General features: G+C 41.7%; 1 protein-coding gene across 1 annotated transcript in view; it reads right to left on the bottom strand.

The window, feature by feature from the left end:
- The window catches only part of acvr2aa (activin A receptor type 2Aa), a 146,878-nt gene that overhangs the window by 38,032 nt on the left and 84,423 nt on the right, over positions 1 to 24,423 (bottom strand). The window contains exons 3-4 of the mRNA XM_072258626.1: positions 23,222 to 23,331; positions 13,977 to 14,131 (exon numbers count right to left, since the gene is read on the bottom strand). Coding sequence (XP_072114727.1) covers positions 13,977 to 14,131; positions 23,222 to 23,331 — 265 coding nt within the window. The remainder of the gene's footprint in view (positions 1 to 13,976; positions 14,132 to 23,221; positions 23,332 to 24,423) is intronic.

The following is a 24,423-nucleotide window of genomic DNA, read 5'->3' as shown; positions in this document are numbered from 1 at the left end:
AGAGATGATTTAAAGTATAGAGGAGGATGTGCGCAGGTCCGGAGCTCCGCCGGGTCCTAAAGTCCACCGCACTCAGACAGGTTAAATAAGGGACTTGATTGTGGACCTGTATTCAGAATAAGGTGGATGAACTTGTGGCACAATTGAAGACTGGTTGGTATGGCGTTCTGAGCACCACTGAGTCGTGGCTGAAAGAAGGTCAAAGTTGGGAGCTTTAAGCCAAAGGATATATTTTGTATCGAAAGGACAGGCAGGAAGGCATAGGCAGTGGTGTGCCTCTGTTGGCAAGAGGTGGAACTACATCCTTAGAAAGAGGTGACATAAGGTCAGAAAATGTTGAATCTTTGTGGGTGGAATTATGAAACTGTAAGGTTAAAAAACAACATTTTGGGAATCATATATAGGCCTCTAAACAGCGGCCAAGATGTGGGGTTGAGATTGCAAAGGGAGCTGGAAAGGGCATTTAATAAGGGTAATGTCACAATTGTAATGGGAGACTTCAATATGCAATGGAAAGTCAGGTTGGTGTCAGATCGCAAGAGAGGGAATTTGTTAAATGTCTACGAGATGGCTTTTTAGAGCAGCTTGTGCTTGAGCATAATTGGGGAAAAACCATCTTAGATTGTGCGTTGTGTAATAATCCAGATATTATTGGGGGCTTAAGGTAAAGGGACCCTTATGAGACTGATCATAATATGATTGAATTCATACTGCAATTTAAGAGAGAGAAGTACGTCAGATGTATTAGTATCGCTATGGAATAAAGGGGATTACAGTAGAGCAGAGATGGCTGAAGTTTCTGGGAATAATTTACAATGCACAGGATAGTCATATCCCACAGAAGTAGTTCTCAAATGGTAGGGGTAGGCAACCATAGCTGACAAGGGAAGTTAAAGACTGCATAAAAACCAAGGAAAGAGCATGTAATGTAGCAAAAGGGAGTGGGAAGTTGGATGATTGGGAAGTTTTTAAAAATCCAACAAAAAGCAACTAAAAAAAGCCACAAGGGAAAAGATGAAATACAAGGGCAAACTAGCCAATAATATAAAGCAGGATACCAGAAGTGTTTTCAATTATATAAAGAGTAAAAGGGAGGTGACAGTTGATATTGGACCACTGGAAAATGATACTGGTGAGATAGTAATGGGGAAGAAAGGAAATGGCAGATGAATTTATTAAATACTTTGCATCAGTCTCCACTGTGGAAGACACCAGCAGTGCGCCAGACGTCTGTGAGCATCAGGGATCAGGACTGAGTGCCATCCTATTACAAAGGAAAAAGTGCAAGGCAAATTCAAAGGGCTGAAGAACATAAGAACATGAGCAATAGGAGTAGAAGGCCATATAGCTCGTCAAGCTTGCTCTACTGTTCAATAATATCATGGCTGATTTGGCCACGGAGCTGGATAAGTCACCTGGACCAGATGGACTACATCCTAGAGTTCTGAAATACGTTTGTAGGTTGCTGAAGAGATAGCAGATGCATTGGTTATGATCTTTCAAGAATCACTTCATTCTGGCACGGTTTAAGAGGACTGGACAATTGCAAATATCACTCCACTCAGTAAGAAGCGAAGAAGACAAAAGGAAATTATAGGCCAGTTAGCCTAACCTCAGTGGTTGGGAAAATGTTGGAGTCCATTATTATGGATGAAGTTTTGAGGTACTTGGAGACCAATGATAAAATAAGTGAAAGTCAGCATAGTTTCTGTAAAGGGAAACCTTGCCCGACAAATCTGTTAGAGTTCTTTGAGGAAGTGTAGGTTGGACAAAGGAGAGGAAGTGGATGTCATTTACTTGGGTTTTCAGAAGGCACTTGATAAGGTGCCACAAGAGACTGCTTAAGAAGATAAAAGCCTATGGTGTTACAGGAAGGATACATGTTGGAAGAGGCAGGAAGAGAGATGAGGTCCTGAAGTGTGAGTTTCAAGAACTAGGCAGAAGGCTGAAGAACAGGACCTCAACGGTGGCGCTCTCAGGATTGCTGCCAGTGCTACATGACAGTGATGGTAAGAATTGGAAGAGATGGCAGTTGAATGCGTGGCTGAGGAGTTGGTGCAGGGAGCAGGGTTTTAGATTTTTGGATCATTTGGATCTCTTCTGGGGAAGCTGGGACCTGTACAGATTGGATGGGTTGCACCTGAACTCAAGGGGGAGCAATATCCTTGCAGGTAGGTTTGCTAGCATGGCTCGGGAGGGTTTAGGCTCGGGAGGGTTTAAACTCGGGATCCGGAGCGATAGAGCAGCGAAAGAAGTGCATGGAGTAAAGCCAGATCTAACATATAAAGAGGCTTTGAGGAAAGAGAAGCAGAATAAAGGGTGTAAAGGTAGGAAGGTAGAAGGGCTAAAGTGCGTGTACTTCAATGCAAGAAGCATCAGGAACAAAGGTGATGAACTGAGAGCTTGGATACATACATGGAATTATGATGTAGTGGCCATTACAGAGCCTTGGCTGGCACCAGGGCAGGAATGGATTCTGAATATTCCTGGATTTCAGTGTTTTAAAAGGGATAGAGAGGGGGTAAAAGGGGAGGAGGGGTGGCATTACTGGTCAGGGATACTATTACAGACATCCAACCTCTCCCGGAAGTTCTGGGAGTCTCCCGCATATTAATAGCGGCTCCCTGATGCCAGCAAATTATATACAATGTCCTGGAAACCAATTTTTTTGAGAGTGCGAGAGAGAGGGAGAGAGTGAGAGAGCGCGCAAGAGCGACCACGAGAGAGCGAGAGCGCGCACGTCATGGCAGAGTGTTCCAAAAAAAGAAAATATAAAACGTACGTCACCCCAGACTACCCTAAAGTGTACCCCTGCCTAATAGGGATCAAAAATAATGACAGTGTTGCTCGCTGCACTGTTTGCAACAGTGACTTTTCTATTGCCCACGGTGGGTTAAGACTGTAAAAGACATGTTGAGGTGAGTTTAACAGGTGTCATTCATTCATTAGCATAGCTAACGTTATTTAAACTAGCTGGCTAGCAGCTAAGGAGCTACTCTATTGCAGACATCCCAACTCTCCCGGAAGTTCCGGGAGTCTCCCGCAAATTGATGGTGCTACCTCACTGAAATGAGTTTTTGCAGAGTGGGATGCCTGCTATTACAGCTACAGAAAGGGTGGGTAATGTAGTAGGATCCTCTTTTGAGTCAGTATGGGTAGAAGTCAGGAACAGAAAGGGAGCAATTACTCTATTGGGAGTATTCCATAGGCCCCCCCCCCCCCCCCCCCAGTAGCAGCAGAGACACAGAGGAGCAGACTGGGAGGCAGATTTTGGAAAGGTGCAAAAATAACAGGGTTGTTATCATGGGTGACTTTAACTTCCCTAATATTGATTGGCACCTGATTAGTTCCAAGAGTTTGGATGGGGCAGAGTTTGTTAAGTGGGTCCAGGATGGATTCCTGTCACAGTATGTTGACAGGCCGACTAAGAGGAATGCCATACTAGATCTAGTATTAGGTAACGAACTGGGTCAGGTCACAGATCTCTCAGTGGGTGAACATCTGGGGGACAGTGATCACCCCTCCCTGGCCTTCAGCATCATCATGGAAAAGGACAGAATCAGAGAGGACAGGAAAATTTTTAATTGGGGAAGGGCAAATTATGAGGCTATAAGGCTAGAACTTGCAGCTGTGAATTGGGATGATGATGTTGCAGGGAAACGTACTACAGACATGTGGCCGATGTTTAGGGATTTCTTGCAGGATGTTAGGGATATATTTGTCCCGGTGAGGAAGATAAAGAATGATAGGGTGAAGGAACCATGGGTGACAAGTGAGGTGGAAAATCTAGTCAGGTGGAAGAAGGCAGCATACATGAGGTTTAGGAAGCAAGGATCAGATGGGTCTTTCGAGGAATATAGGGTAGCAGGAAAGGAGCTTAAGAAGGGGCCAAGGAGAGCAAGAAGGGGGCATGAGAAGGCCTTGGCAAGTAGGGTAAAGGAAAATCCCAAGGCATTCTTCTATTATGTGAAGAACAAAAGGATGACAGGAGTAAAGATAGGACCAATTAGAGATAAAGATGGGAAGATGTGCCTGGTGGCTGTGGAAGTGAGCGAGGTCCTCAATGAATACTTCTCTTCGGTATTCACCAATGAGAGGGAACTTGATGATGATGAGGACAATATGAGTGAGGTTGATGTTCTGGAACATGTTGATATTAAGGGAGAGGTGGTGTTGGAGTTGTTAAAATACATTAGGACGGATAAGTCCCCGGGGCCTGACGGAATATTCCCCAGGCTGCTCCACGAGGCGAGGGAAGAGACTGCTGAGCCTCTGGCTAGGATCTTTATGTCCTCGTTGTCCACAGGAATGGTACTGGAGGATTGGAGGGAGGCGAATGTTGTCCCTTTGTTCAAAAAAGGTAGTAGGGTTAGTCCGGGTAATTATAGACCAGTGAGCCTTACGTCTGTGCTGGGAAAGCTGCTGGAAAAGGTTCTTAGAGATAGGATCTATGGGCATTTAGAAAATCATGGTCTGATCAGGGACAGTCAGCATGGCTTTGTGAAGGGCAGATCGTGTCTAACAAGCCTGATAAGAGTTCTTTGAGGAGGTGATCAGGCATGTAGATCAGGGGTCCCCAACCTTTTTTGCACTGCAGTCCGGTTTAATATTGACAATATTCTTGCGGACCGGCCGACCGGGGGGGCGGGCGGCGTAGGGTTGCCAACGAACAAGAGTAGCAGTCAAATATGTTGTTTACCCAAAAGACTACAATGACCATGAAGCCTTGCGCGGGCACAAATGCTCATGCCCGTCGTGACCTGCCGATTTCCCCCCCTCCCCCCAAGCAAATCCTTTTTGGCGATTCTGTTCGTGGGAGTGGGTGTTAGTCACTACCGGAATATAGGTGATAAGTAGGTAATACACTCAATTTTGTTTCTAAAAGGGTTTATCTAACGAATTTAATATTAAACACACAGCGCATATTTTCCTCGCATGAGTACAGTGATAAGTCAATTATCAGGGGAGCTTGAAGTGTTGAACGAACTTCCAGTAGAAGTGGTAGAGGCAGGTTTGATATTATCATTAAAGAAAAATTGAATAGGTATATGGACAGGAAAGGAATGGAGGGTTATGGGCTGAGTGCAGGTCGGCGGGACTAGGTGAGAGTAGCGTTCGGCACGGACTAGAAGGGCAGAGATCGTCCGTTTCCATGCTGTAATTGTTATATGGTTATATAGGTCACTTATAAGTCAATAGCATCATAACATTTTAAGTAATATTTGGATATTGAACGCACAGCACATATTTTCCCCGTATGAATATATAAAATCATTGCAACACACAATATCGCTGAATCAGTGGGAGCCCTGGGCTTGTTTCCCTGCAACAACACCGTCCTATCGAGGGGTGATGGGAGACATCGATACTCGAAGGGTGTTCCTTATGTCCAGTCTATTCCGCAATATAGTTTTCGTTGCATTCATTTCAGAAAACTCCGCTTAGCAGAAAAATGTTGGAAATGAAAGCAACGTTTTCAGTGCTTTCGTGGCTATCTCAGGATATTCAGCCTTGACTTTGATCCAAAATGCCGACGGAGATGTGATGTCAAACATACTTTTCAGCCCGTCGTCATTTGCAAGCTCGAGGAGTTCATCGCCTTCCCGCTCTGACACGGATGACGCACGGGTCATGACCTCGTATGCGTAATGGCTGATCAGTGGCCATGACAGGGAATGAGAAAAGGTGCAGCTGACCAAATCATATCGCTTCCTCGCGGCCCGGTAGCGCATGATCTGCGGCCCGGTGGTTGGGGACCGCTCATATAGATGAGGGTAGTGCAGTGGTCGTGATCTACATGGATTTTAGTAAGGCACTTGACAAGGTTCCACACGGCAGACTTATTCAGAAAGTCAGAAGAGATGGGATCCAGGGAAGTTTGGCCAGGAGGATTCAGAATTGGCTTGCCTGCAGAAGGCAGAGGGTCGTGGTGGAGGGAGTACATTCAGATTGGAGGGTTGTGACTAGTGGTGTCCCACAAGGATCTGTTCTGGGACCTGTACTTTTCGTGATTTTTATTAACGACCTGGATGTAGGGGTAGAAGGGTGGGTTGGCAAGTTTGCAGACGACGCAAAGGTTGGTGGTGTTGTAGTTAGTGTAGAGGATTGTCAAAGACTGCAGAGAGACATAGACATTGATAGGTTGCAGAAGTGGGCTGAGAAGTGGCAGACGGAGTTCAACCTGGAGAAGTGTGAGGTGGTACACTTTGGAAGACAAACTCCAATGCAGAGTACAAAGTAAATGGCAGGATACTTGGTAGTGTGGAGGAGCAGAGGGATCTGGGGGTACATGGCCATAGATCTCTGAAAGTTGCCTCACAGGTAGATAGGGTAGTTAAGAAAGCTTATGGGGTGTCAGCATTCATAAGTCGAGGAATAGAGTTTAAGAGTCGCGAGGTAAAGATGCGGCTCTATAAAACTCTGGTTAGGCCACACTTGGAGTACTGTGTCTAGTTCTGGTGGTGTGACTATAGGAAGGATGTGGAAGCATTGGAAAGGGTACAGAGGAGATTTACCAGGATGCTGCCTGGTTTAGAGAGTATGGATTATGATCAGAGATTAAAGGAGCTAGGGCTTTACTCTTTGGAGAGAAGAAGGATGAGAGGAGACATGATAGAGGTATACAAGATATTAAGAGGAATAGATAGCGTGGATAGCCAGCACCTCTTCCCCAGGGCACCACTGCTCAACACAAAGGGACATGCCTTTAAGGTAAGGGGTGGGAAGTTCAAGGGGGGATATTAGAGGAAGGTTTTCTTACTCAGGGAGTGGTTGGTGCATGGAATGCACTGCCTAAATCAGTGGTGGAGGCAGATACACGAGTGAAATTTAAGAGACTACTAGACAGGTATATGGAGGAATTTAAGGTGGGGGGGGTTATATAGGAGGCAGTGTTTCAGGGTCAGCACAACAATGTGGGCCAAAGGGCCTGTACTATGCTGTACTATTCTATGTTCTATACTGGCATGGACAGCAGAATGGCTGACAGGTAGAAGGCAGCAAGTGGGAATAAAAGGGGCCTTTTCTGGCTGGATGCTGGTGACTACTGATGTTCCTCTGAGGTCAGTACTGGGACTGCTACTTTTCACATTGTTGTGATTTAGAAAGTGGAATTGATAGCTCTATGGCAATGTTTGCAGATGATACGAAGATAAGTGGAAGGGTCAGTAGTGCTGAGGAAGCAATGTGATAGCAGAAGGACTTAGAAAAATTGGAAGAATGGGCAAAATATCGGCAGATGGAATACAATATTGGGAAATGTATGACGACGTATTTTGGTAAAAGGAACAAAAGTACAGGCTGTTATCTAAATGGAGAGAAAATTCAAACATCAGAGATGCAGAGGGACTTCGGAATTCTCATGCAAGACTCCCAGAAGGTTAATTTATAGGTTTAGTCTGTGATCAAGGCGGCAAACATAATGTTGCCATTCATTTCGAGGGGAATAGCATATAAAAACAAGGAGATAATGCTGAGGCTTTATAAGACACTGGTCAGGCCGCACTTGGAGTACTGTCAATAGTTTTGGGCTCCATATCGCAAAAAGGATGTGCTATCATTTGACAGATGAGGTTCACGAGGTGATTCCAGCAATAAAGGGGTTAGCATACGAGGAACGTTTAGCAGTTTTGGGCCTGGACCCACTGGAATTTAGAAGAATGTGGTGGTGGGGGTGCAGGGTGATCTCACTGAAACCTGCTGAATGATGAAAGGCCTAGATAAGGTGGATGTGTAGAGGATGTTTCCTATGGTGGAGGCGTCAGAACTAGAGGGCACAGCATCAAAATTGAGGGTGACCCTTTAGAACATAGGTAAGGAAGAACTTATTTAGCCAGAGAGTAGTGAATCTGTGGTATGCTCTGTCACAGAAAGCTGTGGAGGCCAAGTCCATAGGTATATTTAAAGCAAAAATTGATAGTTTTCCTGATTGGTTAGGGCATCAAAGGTTATGGCGAGAAAGCAGGTGTATGGGATTGAGTGGAATCCAGGATCAGCCTTGATGGAATGGTGAAGCAGACTCAATGGGCTGAATGGCCTAATTCTGCTTCTATGTTTTATGGTCTGTGGTCTAAGTCAAATAAATATACCCTTATGAACAGCAGATGGCAGTAACACCTTGCAATGTTAATCTTAATTTGCACATTAGTGACCACATTCTGGGAATTTGACACAAGGTAAACACAAAAGCATCTATCATTTTAAGATTACATTTTATCCATCCATTTCAAAAGCTTCCAACAAAACATTGATAGAACTTTCTTTTAGAACTGCCAAAAAACCTACTATTCAAATTTAAGTTGAAATTCGGATCTCCATTTCCAATTTTTAAATGAATCAGTATCAGTTCTGCTGTCTTTGCTTTTTAGTGGCACAAGTACCATAATTATGATTTACATGGCACAGATCCCATAAAGGAGCAAACAAGAGTTAAAAGACAAGAAAAATGATGAATATGTAGGTCTAGTATATGAACACATTAATGTTTACCTGTGCCAGACAACCTATTATTACCAAAAAAATGTCCTTTCTGCTCTAGATTTTGGGAAGAAATAAATTTAGCTTTTGACTGATGAGTGTTTTTTTGAGATCAGCAGAATGGTTATTAACCATTTCAATATAATTTCAAACAATTCCGTGAGATTCCACTACCAGATGCATCTTCCCCTCTAGCATTCCAAAGTCTTCATTCTTTTAGATTCCTCGGTTTGCCCTGCTACCTCCATCAACTATTCCCCTTCCCACAGTGTTTGCCCATGAAAAAGCATTAGGTGATACAGTTTCCTTCTGGGGACCCAAATAATCCTTCCAGGTAACAGCAATTTGCCTCTACTTCTTCCCATATCGTGTATGACATTTGCTGAACACAATATTACAGAAACAAAAAGCAGAATGGATGAGTGCTTTGCATAGCAGCTGCACTGTAAGGCCCAGAGCTTCTTGTTGCCTGTCACTTTAATTGTCCGATCTACTCCGATTCCTGTGTTCTGGTCTCCTACACTGTAATAACAAGGTGCAATGTGCACTGGAGGAACAGCACCTTATCGATCATTTACGTACATCGCAGCCTTCTGGACTCGATACCTACATCAGGCAACTCACTTTTTCTGTGAAATCAGAACCAAATTTGGGTCTGCTTCCCCACTTCTCCCTCCAGAACATTAGCGCAGCATGTGGTACTGGGCATTTCCCATCGTTCTGTATTTGACTACATGGTTTCTTTGATTCAGATCTTTCTCCAAATGTCCTCACTTCATAGCTCTTCCCATCCTTTATCTGTGTTCCTTATAACTCATCATCCAAATTATTTCACTAGCATTTGGAAAAGCAGAGTCTTATTAGAAACAGTCAGTGTGTCTTTGGGAGGGGCAAATCATGCTTCATGAAACTTATGACTTTTAAAAGGCAACAAAATAAATTAATGAAGGTAGAGTGGTGGATGTGGTGTACATGGATGTTAGTAAGACGCTTGCCATGTCTCCATGGAAGGCTCATCCAGAGAGTCATGAGACATGGGATCCATAGAACTTGGCAGTGTGGATTCAGAACTGGCTAGCTCACAGAAAGCAGAAGATCATAGTAGATGGAGTGTACATTCAGCTTGGAGATAGTGGTGGTCTGCAGCTATCTGTTCTGGGGCCCCTGCTCTGTGCTTTTTGTAAATGACCTTGGATGAGGCAGTGGAAGGGTGGGTTAGTAAGTCTGCAGAGTAAACAGAGGTCAGTGGAGTTGTGGATCGTGTAGGAGTTTGAAATAGGTTACAAGAAATAGACAAAGTTACACAGTTTGGAAGGTCGCACTTGAAGACAAAATACAAAGTTTTACGGAAGGATTTTTAGAAGTGCAGTGGAACAGAAGGATCTTGGGGTCCAAGTCCATAGATCCCACAAGCTGCCACACAAATTGATAGGATGCTGAGAAGACATATGGTGTACTGACCTTCATTATTCAGGGGATTGAGTTCAAGATCTGCAGGGTAACGTTGCAGTTCTATAAAACTCTGGTTAGACCACACTTGGAGTATTGTGTTCAGTTCTGGTCACTTCATTATAGGAAGGATGTGGAAGCTTTAGAGAGGGGTTTTAAACTGGATTTATCAGGATGCTCCTTGGATTAGAGAACACAACTTATGTAGAAGAGTTGAGTGAGCTAGGGCTTTGTTCTTTGGAACAAAAGAAGATGAGAGGCAACTTGATGAAGGTGTAAAAGAGGCATAGATAGAGTGGTCAAGATAGTGCTGGTAAACTACAGCGATGTGCTGCAGGCTGCTTACAAAACTTCTAAATATAATTCTTTTGATTTAATCTCACCGCAATCTGCAGCATATAGTTTCCCTTTAAGGAATGTACTTTTAACACGTCTTACTGAACTACTGATTTCACAGTCTTCAGAAGGATTCGGTGGACTTAACTCTCAATCCTGCAGGTATAACACCTTTAAGATGACGAAAGTAATCACCACAGCTGAAAGAGGCAAGAGAGATGAACTCCAAGCCAGGATGAAATGCAGAGGAATGAGAACCCTCTGCCCAGCATCTTGTTAGCAAATGCACAGTCACTGGAGAATACAAGGGTAAAATTGCTGTATCAGAGGAAAATGAGAAATTGCTGAGTTTGTGTTTTGCTGAGACATGGCTTACTATGAACACTCCAGATGCACTGGCAAGATCCAAAAGCTTTTCAATACACAGGATGGCTCAAACTGCTGTTTCAAAGAGGACAAGAGGTGAGGCATCTGAGTTTCATGATAAATTCTCCGTGATGCTCGCCATGTGGTGGTTTTGTTGTGCTTCTGTTCCCCCAACCTCAAAAACATCTAATGATTAAGTGCCAACCATTCTACTTACCAAGAGAGTTCTGCTCCGTAATCCTGATTGTAGCTTTGGCATCACCAAACAAAAAACAGTCCACCCCAATACATTTTAAATCATAGTTGGGGACTTCAATTAGGCTTTTCTGAAGAAATCTCTGCCTATATACCATTTTCATACAACCTGCAGCACCAGGGGTTCTAACACGTTATAACATGCTATATTACATTAAGGAATGCCAACCATTCCATGCCCTAATGCCCAGACCACATTTCAGAAATCTGATCATTAGGCTGTCCTTCTCCTACCCGCATACAGGCAGATGCTAAAGAGGAAAGGTACTTTGATTCGAACAACAAAGAGGTGGTCGTGCGAGGCAGAGAAGCGGTAATGGGATTGCTTCAAGATGGTAGACTGGGGCGTGTTCAAGGGCTCAGAGGATCTGAATGAATACACTACAGTTGTCATGGTCTTTATACAAACAGTCGTGGATGAATGTATTGCCACAAAAATCATTCGGTGCTTTCCTCAACCAAAAGCCCTCGATAAATCATAAGATCCACAATTTACTGAAAACCAGATTAGTGGCATTCAGGTCTGGTGACCACGCAAGATTTAAGTCATTCAGATACGATCTGTGTAAAGATATCTTGCAGGCATAAACTCTGGACTAAACTTGAATTACGGAAGGAAGCTCAATAGTTGTGGCGGGGCTTGAATGCTATCACTTCTTATAAAGTAAAATCAAGTGACAAAGGTGACAACAAGGCTTTGCTATCAGATGACCTCAATGCTCACTTTAACTGTTGAAACATGAACTCCCACAGCCCTTGATGACTCTGATTTCAGTATCTGAGGAGAACATGAGTGTATCCTTCATGAGGGTGAATCCATGGAAAGCATCCCGCCCAGATGGGATACCTGTGCTGATTAACTGGCAGGAGTGTTCACTGATATGTTAAACCTCTTGCTTCGGCAGTTTGAGGTACATACCTGCTTCAAGCAGGCTTCAATTATACTGGTGCCCAAGAAGAACGTGGTAACCAATCTCAATGACTATCGTCCAGAAGCACTTACATCCACTGCGATGAAGTGCTCTGAGAGGTGGATGATGAAACATATCAAATCCTGCCTAAGAAGTGACTTGGATCCACTCCAATTTGCCTACCATCATAACAGGTCTACAGCAGATGCTATTTCATTTGCTCTTCACTCAACCCTGGAAAATCTGGACAGCAAAAATGCATACATCAGGATGCTCTTCAGCTTGGCATTCAATACTATCATCCCTCAGAACTAATCAATAAGCTGCAAAACCTTGGTCTCAGTACTTCCTTCTGCAATTGGATCCTTGATTTCCCACTTGCAGACCCCAGTCAGTTGCATTGGTTATATGATCTCCATCAACACAGGTACACCACAAGGCTGTGTGCTTAGCCCCCTGCTCTACTTGCAGTATACTTATGACCGTGAGGCTAAGCACAGCCCCAATCCCATACTTATGTTTGCTGACGACACCACTGTCATTGGCCAAATCAAAGGTGGTGACGAATCAGCAAATAGGAGGGAGATTGAGTCTGGCACCACTTAGCCAGATTTTCAATTTCAGCAAGACCAAAGGATCTGATTATTGATTTCAGGAGGAAGAAACTGAAGGTCCATAAGCAAGTCTTAATCCAGAGAATTGGGGTGGAGAGGATCAGCAACTTTAAATTCCTTGGTGTTTTTGTTTCACAGGATCTGTCATTGACCCAGTGTGTTAAGTACAATTACGAAGAAAGCATGGCAGCACCTCTACTTCCTTAGAAGTTTGTGAAAATTTGGCATGACACCTAATACTTTGACAAATCTCTATAGATGTGTGGTGAAGAGTATATTGACTGATTGCATCACGGCTTGCTATAGAAACCACCAATGCCCTTAAATAGAAAATGCTACAAAAAGTAGTGGATATGGTGTGGTCTAGCACTGGTAAAACCCTCCCCACCATTGAGCACATCTATACAGAGCGTTGCTGCAGGAAAGCAACATCCATTATCAAGGACCCCACCACCCAGGTCATGCTCTCCTCTCACTGCTGCCACCAGGAAGACAACACAGGAACCACACCACCAGGTTCAGGAAGTTATTACACCTCAACCATCAGGCTCTTAATTAGTGGGGTTAACTTCACTGAACTGTACTTACCCTCATCACTGAACTGTTCCCAGAGCCTTTGGACTCTCTTTTAAGGACTCTTCATCACATGTTAAAAAACACACCCATCCACCCCTATTCTATGTTCTACACGCTACCTGACCTCATGTTTTTCAGCATTTTCCACCAAAGGAGGTGTAAGGTACTCCTTCCCTCTGCCGGCCTGCAGGTCACCCAAGGTGTAACACTTGCTTAGCCCCCACGATCAGGGTCATGTGAAGCTATAGGAGCACGTGGTGGATGGTCGTATGAGCAGCTGGTGCACATTACAGGTCCTGCTTATGTGACCACTGATGCCAGGCAGACAATCTCTGAAGAGTTCGATAATGGTTGGGGGGGAGAGGCAGTCACGCGTCTTGTGGCGCTGCCCAGAAGAATGCAATGGCAAACCACTTCAATAGAAAAAAATTGCCAAGAACAATCATGGTCATGGATAAAACCATGATCACCCATGTCATATGACACAGCTGACGACGATGATGATGATATGATAATAATGAAGGTACATGCGGTAATACTAGACAAGAGTAGCCATTTGGCACTCTGACCTAGTTTTACAGTGCAATAAACTTATGACCTCAACTTCATGTTAACTTGCATCTATATCCTTAAATAGCTCTCAACCCTCATTACAGCTACAGTAAAGAATGGTCAAAAGAAAGCAAAAGACTACATATTACAGAACAGAAATTCAAAATGGGTTTGGGTATTGATTTCAAGAATATTAATTCTAGTGCAGAAATGTACTTCAAAGTATTTGATCGTGAATTTGAAAAGCAATTCAGCATGCCATTGATTTCTGTCTCTGTTAGTGACGGAAGATATACACAAGAATTGCTGATAGATAATTTAATCAGACACCAATTCAAGTCAGTTGCACTAATGCATAAAATTACTTAAGGTATACTTACAGCCTCTGTCAATCAGAGCATGCAAAAATATAAATATTAAACAAATAAGTTTGGAACCATACCTGTGTTGGTACAAGTACTGGTGGATATGCCAACTTGTGATGCCTGTACATCCAGAAAGAGAACAACACAACCACAGCAAATCCCATAATGGGCACTAGTGAATAAAGCAAAGTATTGAAGAGTGGTTGCCTTGTTGTAAAGGGATTTAACGTTGCTGTGGAGAAAAGAGAAAATAATTAAGGGTTTTGTGGGATGCAATTTACATCATAGCCATGCTCACAAAGAAAGTTCTAATGATTTGATTACTTTCAAGAGCTCTCAGCACTAGAATAAATTAGATTCAAAGCTACTCAGAAATAAAAGACACACATAATTCCGATTAATTAGGACATGTCGGGACCAGTACATTTTGGCCCAATTAACTGGCTTTCTCAATTAGCCGAAGTTTCATAGAAACAGATCATTAACAAATTATATATGTATATTAAATACAGAACAAATTAGAACATTACCAATATTACTATAGTACTATAAAACTGTGTATTAGCACCTAATAGTAATCAATTGAGGAATTCATACATTTTTATTGATTGTAAATGAACAATAATCAATAATCCATGAATACCAGCTTTGGGTGAAAGATCAAATGTTAATGAGGAACATGAGGGGCATCTTCTAAACTCAGAGGATGGTGAGAGCGTGGAGCAAGCTGCCAATGCAAGTGGTGGATACGGGGCAGATTTTAACATTTAAGAGAATTTGGACAGGTACATGGATTGATTGGAGGGGTGTTGATTAACTTTACTGCTTGGGGAAAGTAACTGTTTTTAAGTCAGGTGGTCCTAATGTGGATGTTACACAGCCTTCCTCCTGATGGGCGTCGGACAAACAGTCCATGAGCAGGGTGAGTGAGGTTCTTCATCACATTGATGGCAGTAGGCTTCTGCTGGTGATGCATTGGGCAGTTCTAACTACCCATTATAAAGCCTTCCTGTCCAACACAGTGCAGTTTCTGTACCATCCAGTGATGCAACATGTAACAATGCACATCTGTGGAAGGTCGTAAGTATTCCATAAGACCACAAGAGCTGAATTATGCCATTTGGCCCATTGAGTCTGCTCTGCCACTTTATCATGCCTGATCCAATGTTCCTCTCAGCCCCAATCTCCTGCCTTCCCCCTGTATCCATCATGCCCTGACCAATCAAAAATCTATCAACCTCTGCCTTAAATTTACATAAAGACTTGTTCTCCACACCTTATCGAGGCCTTTCTCCATTCGTTAAGTTTCAATTAGGTCACCCCTTATTCTTCTGAGTTCTAGTGAATACAGGCCAGAGCCATCAAATGCTCTTGATATGGCAAGCCATTCAATCCTGGAATCATTTTCGTGAACCTCCTTTGAACCGGCTTCAGTTTCAGCACATCTTTTCTAAGGGGCCCAAACTTGCTCACAATACTCGAAGTGAAGCCCCACCAGTGCTTTATAAAGTTTCAACATTACATCCTTGCATTTATATTCTAGTCCTTTTGAAATGAATGCCAACATCACATTTATCTTCCTCACCACAGACTCAACCTACAAATTAACCTTTAGGGAATCCTCCTCAAGGACTCCCAAGTCCCTTTGCATCTCAGTTTTTCGCATTTTCTCACCACTCAGAAAATAGTCTACACTTTCATTTCTTCTACCAAAGTGCATGAACATACACTTCCTGACACTGCACTCCATCTGCCACTTCTTTGTCCATTCTCTGAATCTGTCCAAGTCCTTCTGTAACCTATTTCCTCAAAACTAGCTGCTTCACCACCTACCTTCATATTGTCTGCAAACTTTGTACCCAAGCCATCAATTCCATTATCCAAATATTTGACATATAACATAAAAAGAATCGCTCCCAACACAGACACCTGTGGAACACCCCTAGTCACTGCAGCCAACCAGAAAAGGCTCCCTTTATTCCTACTCTTTGCTTCCTGCCAATCAGCCACTACTTTATCCATGCTAGAATATTTCCTGCCATACCATGGGCTCATAGCTTGTTAATCAGCCTCATGTGTAGCACCTTGTCAAAGGCCTTCAGAAAATCTAAGTACACAACATTAACAAATTCTCCTTTGCCTATCTTGCTTGTTATTTCTTCAAAGAATTCCAACAGATTTGTCAGGCAAGATTTTCCCTTGAGAAAACCATGTTGACTGTGGCCTGTTTTATCATGTGCCTCCAAGTACCCTGAGACCTCATCCTTAATGATCAACTCTACATCTTCCCAACCACTGAGGTCAGACTAACTGGCCTAGTTTTCTTTTCTTCTGCTTCTCTCCCTTCTTGAAGCGTGGAGTGACATTTGCAATCTTGCAGTCTTCTGGAACCATTCCAAAATCTAGTGATTCTTGAAAGATCATTATTAATGTCTCCACAATCACTTCAGCCACCTTTAACAAATCCAAGATTACCTATCCTTCCTTAATCTGCACCTTTCTACAGCTTACATCATCCCTCAGAATCCACTTGCATTTGCTTTTTGCTTGGAACAGAGTGAGAAATAAAAGACCCAAATACTGGGTCTACAATTGTACAGTATCAATTCTCTCTATGAATTATGTAATGAAAGAAGAAAAAATTTGAATACACTATTCCAAAAAGAACACAAGATCCTGGACTCTCTGGGAAACAACTATAATGATATTACATAAACTTACTGCAAAACATTTGACATTATTTTACAGCACCAAAAAAAGAGATCACTGCAGACAAAACTAAAAGTAGAACAGAACATCTGAAGTACTGAGTAGTTTGCACATTCAAGTCACACCTGGCAAAGTTAGAATTTAGAATTCTAGATTCTGAAAAAAATAATTGTAACCCCAAGTGATTCAGGATCAGTTGTTACCAAGCTGTCTGAGAAGTTATTAATTATTCATGCTACATCCTTTCTCAAACAGCCCATAATACAAGCAAATGACCAATCAATATTCTGCATCTTGTACTTCCAATCTTATGGATAACATCACCTAATTCTCAATATTAACCTAACAATTGAAATGTATATACATGCCCTATACTTAATCACTCTGAAATTCGAATAAATAAGAATCCAACACAGCCTAACAGGTACATATAGAAGACCTTGGACTGCTTATTTTTTTTCCCCCAAGATACTCTATTTTCACTTCAAAAAGAATTGTTCCAGAATCATCTTAAATGGTTTCCCTTGTAAAAGAGAAAAGAGCTCCTTCCCTTTTAGAAAAAGTGTAGAATTTTCTCATACCATTTACTCCTTTGAAAATAGAAAGGTCACTCACAAACAGACTGACAATGCCTTTGTGACACTTAGTAAATAAAAATATACATTCTGTTTTCCCTAGTAATTTCCTACAAGTTGCACTACAAGAAAAATATGCAGGTTTTAATCTTACCATCATGAAGCATCCATAGCAACAGCACTGTTGACAATGTTATCAAATCCACAAACCAAAATGCACAATCCAAACCTAGATTAAACTAGCACTTCATTATATGACAAAGCATATCCAAATATTTTGGAGAAGAAAATGATGCCAAACACACATAATCATATTAAAACTAACCAGCGCACAGTTTTTCCAGTGGTGCACCATACATTTCTGAATCTGAGGTTTCCATAGGTAGCTTGATTGTATTAACCACTTCAACTGTTTCTCAGAATCGCTGGTTCTTCTTGCTAGGCCGACTCCACCTCTGTAGCCATTATGTATTACGCAAAATCTGCAAAAGCTCACGCAGATGGTGCAGAGAGTTGGGAGTTTCTACACTTCATATACTCCTGAATAAACTTTACAACCTGTCTTCCAGACACTTCAATATTTTGAGTGATCACAGGATACAAGTCAATGGGCATGGTATAATTATTTCCCCACGAGGTTCTGAGAACATTCGAGGTAGCTGCAGCTCAGATGACTGAAGAAAGTGCTGGCACACTGGACGCAGTGGTGAATTCTGTGAATCTTGCCAATGGTGAAATACGATTTCCAAGATTTGGGATGAAATCCACATTTACTAACATCTTGCCTATGATCTTTCTTGTTTAAGGATGAGGAAGCTGGTGCAGATTCTGTGTTGTCTTGTATTTAATACAGTATTCATTCTCTCATGTGTTTCAGTATTATGTAAATGAAATTCAGCCTGCAAGCATGCACAAAGCTCAGCATCATCTGCATCCTGCAGCTCAATGATTGAAATTACATTCATGTTAATTTGAAACTAAAGGCATTGAAATTCGAAGTTTCCTTGTTTGTTTACTACATTAAGAGACTTGCTGGAAGTGAGATGCCACAATTTGCCATAACCTATCTTAATGCTCCCTCCATGTTCAGACTTATCCGTATTCATAACCATTTTAATACCTGAACTGTAAGTACTGAATCATCAGCACCTAGTCAGGCTCATTTCCCAAGAGGTGCTTTAAAACCTTCCGGTTTAAGATGGTCCTGGCACATCAACCACTTGCTGGTAGCAAACAAAACAAAAAAAATTACTGTAAACACGGGGAATTCTGCAGGTGCTAGAAATTCAAGCAACACACATCAAAGTTGCTGGTGAATGCAGCAGGCCAGGCAGCATCTCTAGGAAGAGGTACAGTCGACGCTTCGGACCGAGACCCTTCGAATTACTGTATTAATCACACTTTTTCTTGGATATGATCACTGTAATCAATAGCCTGCAACTTCCCTTTTGGAGCTGAGCTGTTGCACTGCCTGTATGACCTGGCATTTTTGCAGTGTGAACTGGTCTTGAAGGTGTAGGATGGTTGTGATGCAGCACGTACGGGCTGAATTGAGGCGGCAAGGCTTGGACATGAGAGCGATGATTGATCCAATGTTTGGCCATCGCTGGAGCAGACGTTTAGAAACAATTTGGTGTAGCAGAACTGAGGAGAGGTGAGGTGATGCAGAGTCATGACGGCAGAGCCTGGGCCCAAGAACAAAGAAAGACTAGAGGTTTGATCGATTTAAACACTGGGTCCAAGGGTATATCAAAGTGGCAGGGCCCAGGATTGAGAGCGAGGAACAACAAGGTTTGCACGATTTAAGCACCTGGCCAGATTGTAAAGATCAGGGTGCTGGCTGGAGGCAAAGGATGGGTCAGTGCTCAGCTCGCTGCTCTGTGAGATTTACTTGTCTCTGTGCTGAACTGAGACTATAGCCTACAACTAACAGGCACCTGGATTGGCTTCAGTGATGACTAGCTTCGTGGCTGTGGACTCACTTTTGTGAACGCCAGTTCTGAAAGTTATTTCCTTACTTTTATTGTTGGCACTACTTATTTTTTTTCTGCACGTTGGGTGTTTGATAGACTATTTTAAAAAAAAACAGGTTCCATAGGGTTTCTTTGTTTTGTGGCAGTTTGTAAAGCAATGACTCTCATGGTTGTATATATAGCATACATGCATACTTTGACAATAAATGTATTTTGAACTTTTTTTTTTAAAAAGAGGTTGGTTAGAGCACAAATTAATGTCTGTCTCACATTTGCCTACCACCACAACAGGTCAACAGCAGACATGATTTCTCTGTGTCTTCTCCCTGCTCTGGACCATCAGGGAAATAGGAATTCATAGGTCAGGCTGCTGGTTGTTGACTACAGCTCAGCATTCAACACAATTATCCCTCACCGACCTTCAAAACAGGTGCAAATCAGGCCTGTGTGCTTAGCCCCTTGGTCACTATTACACACAGCTCCAATGCAGTCTTCAAATTTGTTGATGATAATACTGTTGTTGGACAAATCACAGGTGGTGATGAATCAGCTTACTGGAGTGAGATAGTCGATTGGTTCTGCAAAAATAACCTCTCATTCAATGCCACCAAAACTGAAGACTTGATTGTTGATTTCAGGAAGGGAAGGGATCTACATACACCAATCTAAATTGGGCAGATCAGCAGTGGATGGTCAGCAGCTTTAGATTCCTGGCTGTTCCATATCAGATGACCAGTCCTGGGCCTTGCACAGAGATGCAATCATAAGGAAAGTGCACTAGAGTCTTTACTTCCATAAGAGGTTAAGGAGATTCGGATTGTCATCGCTCTTAACAATCTTTCACAGATGTACCGTTGAACGTATTCTGACTGGTTGCATCAGTCTGCTACAGCAACTCAAATGCTCAGGAAAGCAAGTCCAATGGGTATATCACGGACACATTATTCTGCACCATCTACAGGAAGCGCTGTCTCAAGAAGGGAACATCTATCAAAATTACCCCACCATCCAAGCCATGCCACCTTTTCACAACTACCATTGAGTAAGAAATAGAAAAACCTGATGTCTCACACCACCAGGTTCTAGTACTGTACAGGTAATTCCCTTCAACTATTTGATTCTCGAAGGAATTGGCAAAACCCAAATTACTACAGTTTGGCAACACAAGGACCACTTTGCACCAAAAATTGACTTTGTTTTTATTTTGTTCAAATTGCATTTTCTTGCAAAAATTGTATAATGTTTATATGAATACTGCTTATATGAATTTACATTTTGTGACACTACTGTATCTGTCTTCTGCTTATGATAACAATCTCAACTTATCTATTTCCTTTTGCCACGTTTGTTGCTTTCCAGCTCTCTGGTACCTCAAGTGCAGCAAGGATTTAAAAATCTGTCTCTGCTTTCCATAGCAGCTTGGATACATTTCATCAGATCTAATTTTTAAATCTAAGACATCTAATAACACATTTATAATAAAAAATATTTTTTACTCTCCACCATCCTAAATTGTCAAACTACAATCATAATAAAGACTTCATTTGTGACCTCTGGCTCTGCGACAGATTGTTCTTGTGGTCCCTCATAGAGCCACACTTACATGATTATTTGCTTTGGGATTTTCCTTAATCTTATCTGCCAGTCAATTTCTCTTTGCCTTCCCAATTTCTTCTTAACTAGTTCCTTACTATGTTTACTCAATAATGTTATGCCTCAAATATTTCCATATGCTTGCTTTTTTCCTCCCAAACACCAGCATCACTCCACACCTACTATTCCTTAGACTTCTGGTCCTTGCCATTCACACTTATGGTAACACCTCAAGCCCTGAATTCTCACTCTTGTTGGATTTGTTGGATGTGGCTTAAGAGCAACTGGCTGACCCTAGTGCATTTTTGTCAGGCCTGAGCTTGCAATATTGAAATCAGCCTTTCCCCAGTTCATGACTTTAAATTCTGATCTAGCCTTCCTCATCCATTTCAATCATCATCTTGAAATTTAAAATTATTGTTACTTTTGCCAGAACACTCACCAATCAACATTCCATCCATTTCCTTGGCTATATGCTTTAAATATTAGATCCAATACTGCCTCTTCAAGTAACACTGGCTCAAAAAGTTCTCATGGATACCCTTTAAACATACTGTTATAAACATACTACTCAGGCCTTTCATGCTGAGGTAATGTCAGTTAATACCGGGGAAATTGAATCTCCTACTACTATTCTCAAACCTCTGATTGTCCTACATGTCTCCATCATTTTATCCACATTGTTAATACCAAGGATGAGGGACACATTCGATATGTGTAAATTCCAAAGAGGGAATATTCTCATTTGGTTTGCTAGTTGTAGTCTTACATCTAAGGGAATGCTCAACAGTTAATGGTTCTGCCTATGAATGAGAAGCTGAAGCAACCATCTATCCTTATTTCCTCCATCCACCCAGAAGAGGTCTTATAACACAACTTGAAGAAAAAAGAAGCAAAAGATTCTATGCCTTTGCAAAAAAAACAAAACTGATATTGGTAGATATTTCTGATTATTGAACTTACCTGATAAAGGGAGTTTGCCATATTAAAATTTGCTGCCACATTTCCATATAGTAAAAAACATTTCTACCCCATAATGCTCAAATCAAAGTTATTAAAACCTCTGTAAATGAAGTGCGAACTGAAGTTACATCCAAGAGGCACTGTGAAAAGCACCATTATTTGCATCTTTTACATACAAGTTTAGTAGAGTCAGATTCACACAACACACTGATCTGGAACTGTTATTCTGCCTTGTCCCATAAACCAACACCTGGATCATGGCCCTCCGTACCCCCACCGCCCGTTCATGTACTCATCCAATCTTCTCTTAAATGTGGCAATTGAACCTGTATCCACCACTTTTGTGGCAGCTCATTCCACACTCGCACCACCTTCAGGTTGCCCTTATATATTTCACCTTTCACCCTTAACCTATAACCTCTAGTTCGAGTCTCAACCAACCTCAGTGGAAAAAGCCTGCTTGCATTAACCCTATTCATATCTTGCATTATTTTTATATACCTCTATCAAACCACCCCTCTCGTTCTCCTATGTTCCAGAGAATAATGTACTAGCCTATTCAACCTTTCCCTCTAACTCAGATTCTCAAATCCTGGCAACACCTTTGTAAATTTTCTCTGTGCCCTTTCAATTTTCTTGATATATTTTCTGTAGTAATGAGAACTGCATACAATATTCCAAATTTAATCTTTCCAACATCTTACAAAACTTCAACATAACATCCAACTCTTGTACTCAATACTTTGACTTATGAAGGCCAATGCACCAAAAGTTCTTTTTATGACCCTACCTATCTGTGACATCACCTCTGAGGAATTATAAATATGTATTCCCAGATCCCTCTGTTCTACTGCACTCCTCAGTGCCCTACCATTCATTCACTGTGCAAGTCTTATCCTCCCAAAGTGCAACACTTTATACTTGCCTGCATTAAATTCCATCTGCCATTTTTTCAGCCCATTTCACCAGCTATTCCAGATCACGCTGTAAGCTTTCACAACCTTCCTCACTATCCACTATGCCCAATCTTAGTGTTACTTGCAAATATGCTGATCCAGTTTACCATTTTATCATCCAGATCGTTGATATAGATGACAAACAACAAAAAACCCAGCACCAATCCCTGCGGTATATAGCTAGCCAAGGCCTCCTGTCAGAGAGACATCACCTAGTACCACTCTGGATTCTCCCACGAAGCCAACGTTGAATCCAATTTACTACTTTATTCTGAATGCCAAGCCACTGAACCTTCTTGATCAACCTCCCTTGCAGGACTTTGTCAAAAGCCTTGCTAAAGCCCATGTAGACGACGTTGACTACCTTTGCTTCATCAGCCTCCTTGTAAAACTATTAATTTAATAGCATTCAAATATGTAGCATAGACTCCAAAATATCCAGTTACACAGAAATAGACAATTTCCATTATTTTATTATTTCTTGATAAAAACCAATCTATTGCAAAAAATTTTAGGACACTTAAATATAAAAATCAAACAAGTCAAAACTTACATGGTACATCCTGAATGATCGGAACGTAAAAAATCTTCTCATTACACTTGCTTCCTTCACAACAACAGAAAAACACCTCAGGGCTCTCTTTTGTTTCGATACATTCACCTCTATAAAATAAAGTTATATGGAGACAAAATTATATGGAATGCTTGATATATGTTCAGTCAAGAAGTTACAATGGACCTTAAATTTAAATGGTGAAGTATGATTTAAACCTTTCAAAATTCAAGTGCACAAAAGGGTTTAAGAAACAGAAGCTATATATTTAATAAGACTGAGTACAGTAATCAGGAATATGTGAAAGGGTTATCACATTTGACTAACTGAATAAATTCTTTGAGTACATGACCAAAGATAGGGGAGAATAAATTAATATGATGCATCTACTTTTTCCAGCAGACTTTAAAGAATTTACACAAAGGTACTTGGAAATGGGGGTTATCTACTGGCATGAGCTGAGAATTGTTTTAAACAGACAGAAAGCAAAGATTGGGAATAACTAGATCTTTCTCAGGTTGGCAAACTGTAACTAATTAGGTACTACAGGGAACAAATGCATAGGCCCAGCTATATCAATCAATCATTCCATCAATCTCTATCTTCAATATACTCCGTGATGGAACCTCCACAATCAGAGTATAACCATCCCTGTATTTACTCTGTCAATAAAAATTCTACAGGCTTTAGCGAAATAACTTCTCATTCTTCTAAACCTGAGAGCATAGGTCCAGCCAGCTTAATTTCTTATTGGAAAAATGCACTGTGTACAACTTCGATGGGACATGCAGGTTGTGGTATTACCATGCACATTTTGCTCTTGCGCACACTTCTTGATGGTAGAAGTGGTATACTTGGAAGGTGGTGTTGGAGCATTTGGGCAAGTAACTGCAGTGCATTTTGTAGTAGGTATGGACTGCCACCACAGCGCAGTGGTATTGGAGAGAATGAATGTTCAGGGAGATGGATAATGCACCAACCAATCAGCTACTTTGACTTGCATGCTGTCAAGCTTCTTTGAGAAATCTGGAACTGCAGTCATCTATGTGACAGGAGGGTATTCCATCATGCTCCTGAGTTGTGCCTTGTAGATTATGGAAAGGAGCAGAGATGTCAGGAGGTGAGTTACTCAATGCAAATTCTGGTCTGCTCTTGATGCCAGACCATTTAAATAGCTGATCCTGCACTTCTGCATAATTGTC

The sequence above is a fragment of the Mobula birostris genome, chromosome 5 (genome assembly GCF_030028105.1).
Source record: "Mobula birostris isolate sMobBir1 chromosome 5, sMobBir1.hap1, whole genome shotgun sequence".
Classification (NCBI taxonomy): Eukaryota; Metazoa; Chordata; class Chondrichthyes; order Myliobatiformes; family Myliobatidae; genus Mobula; species Mobula birostris.
Note: the sequence above shows the minus strand (reverse complement) of the source record. Positions and strands in the feature narration are given on the sequence as shown.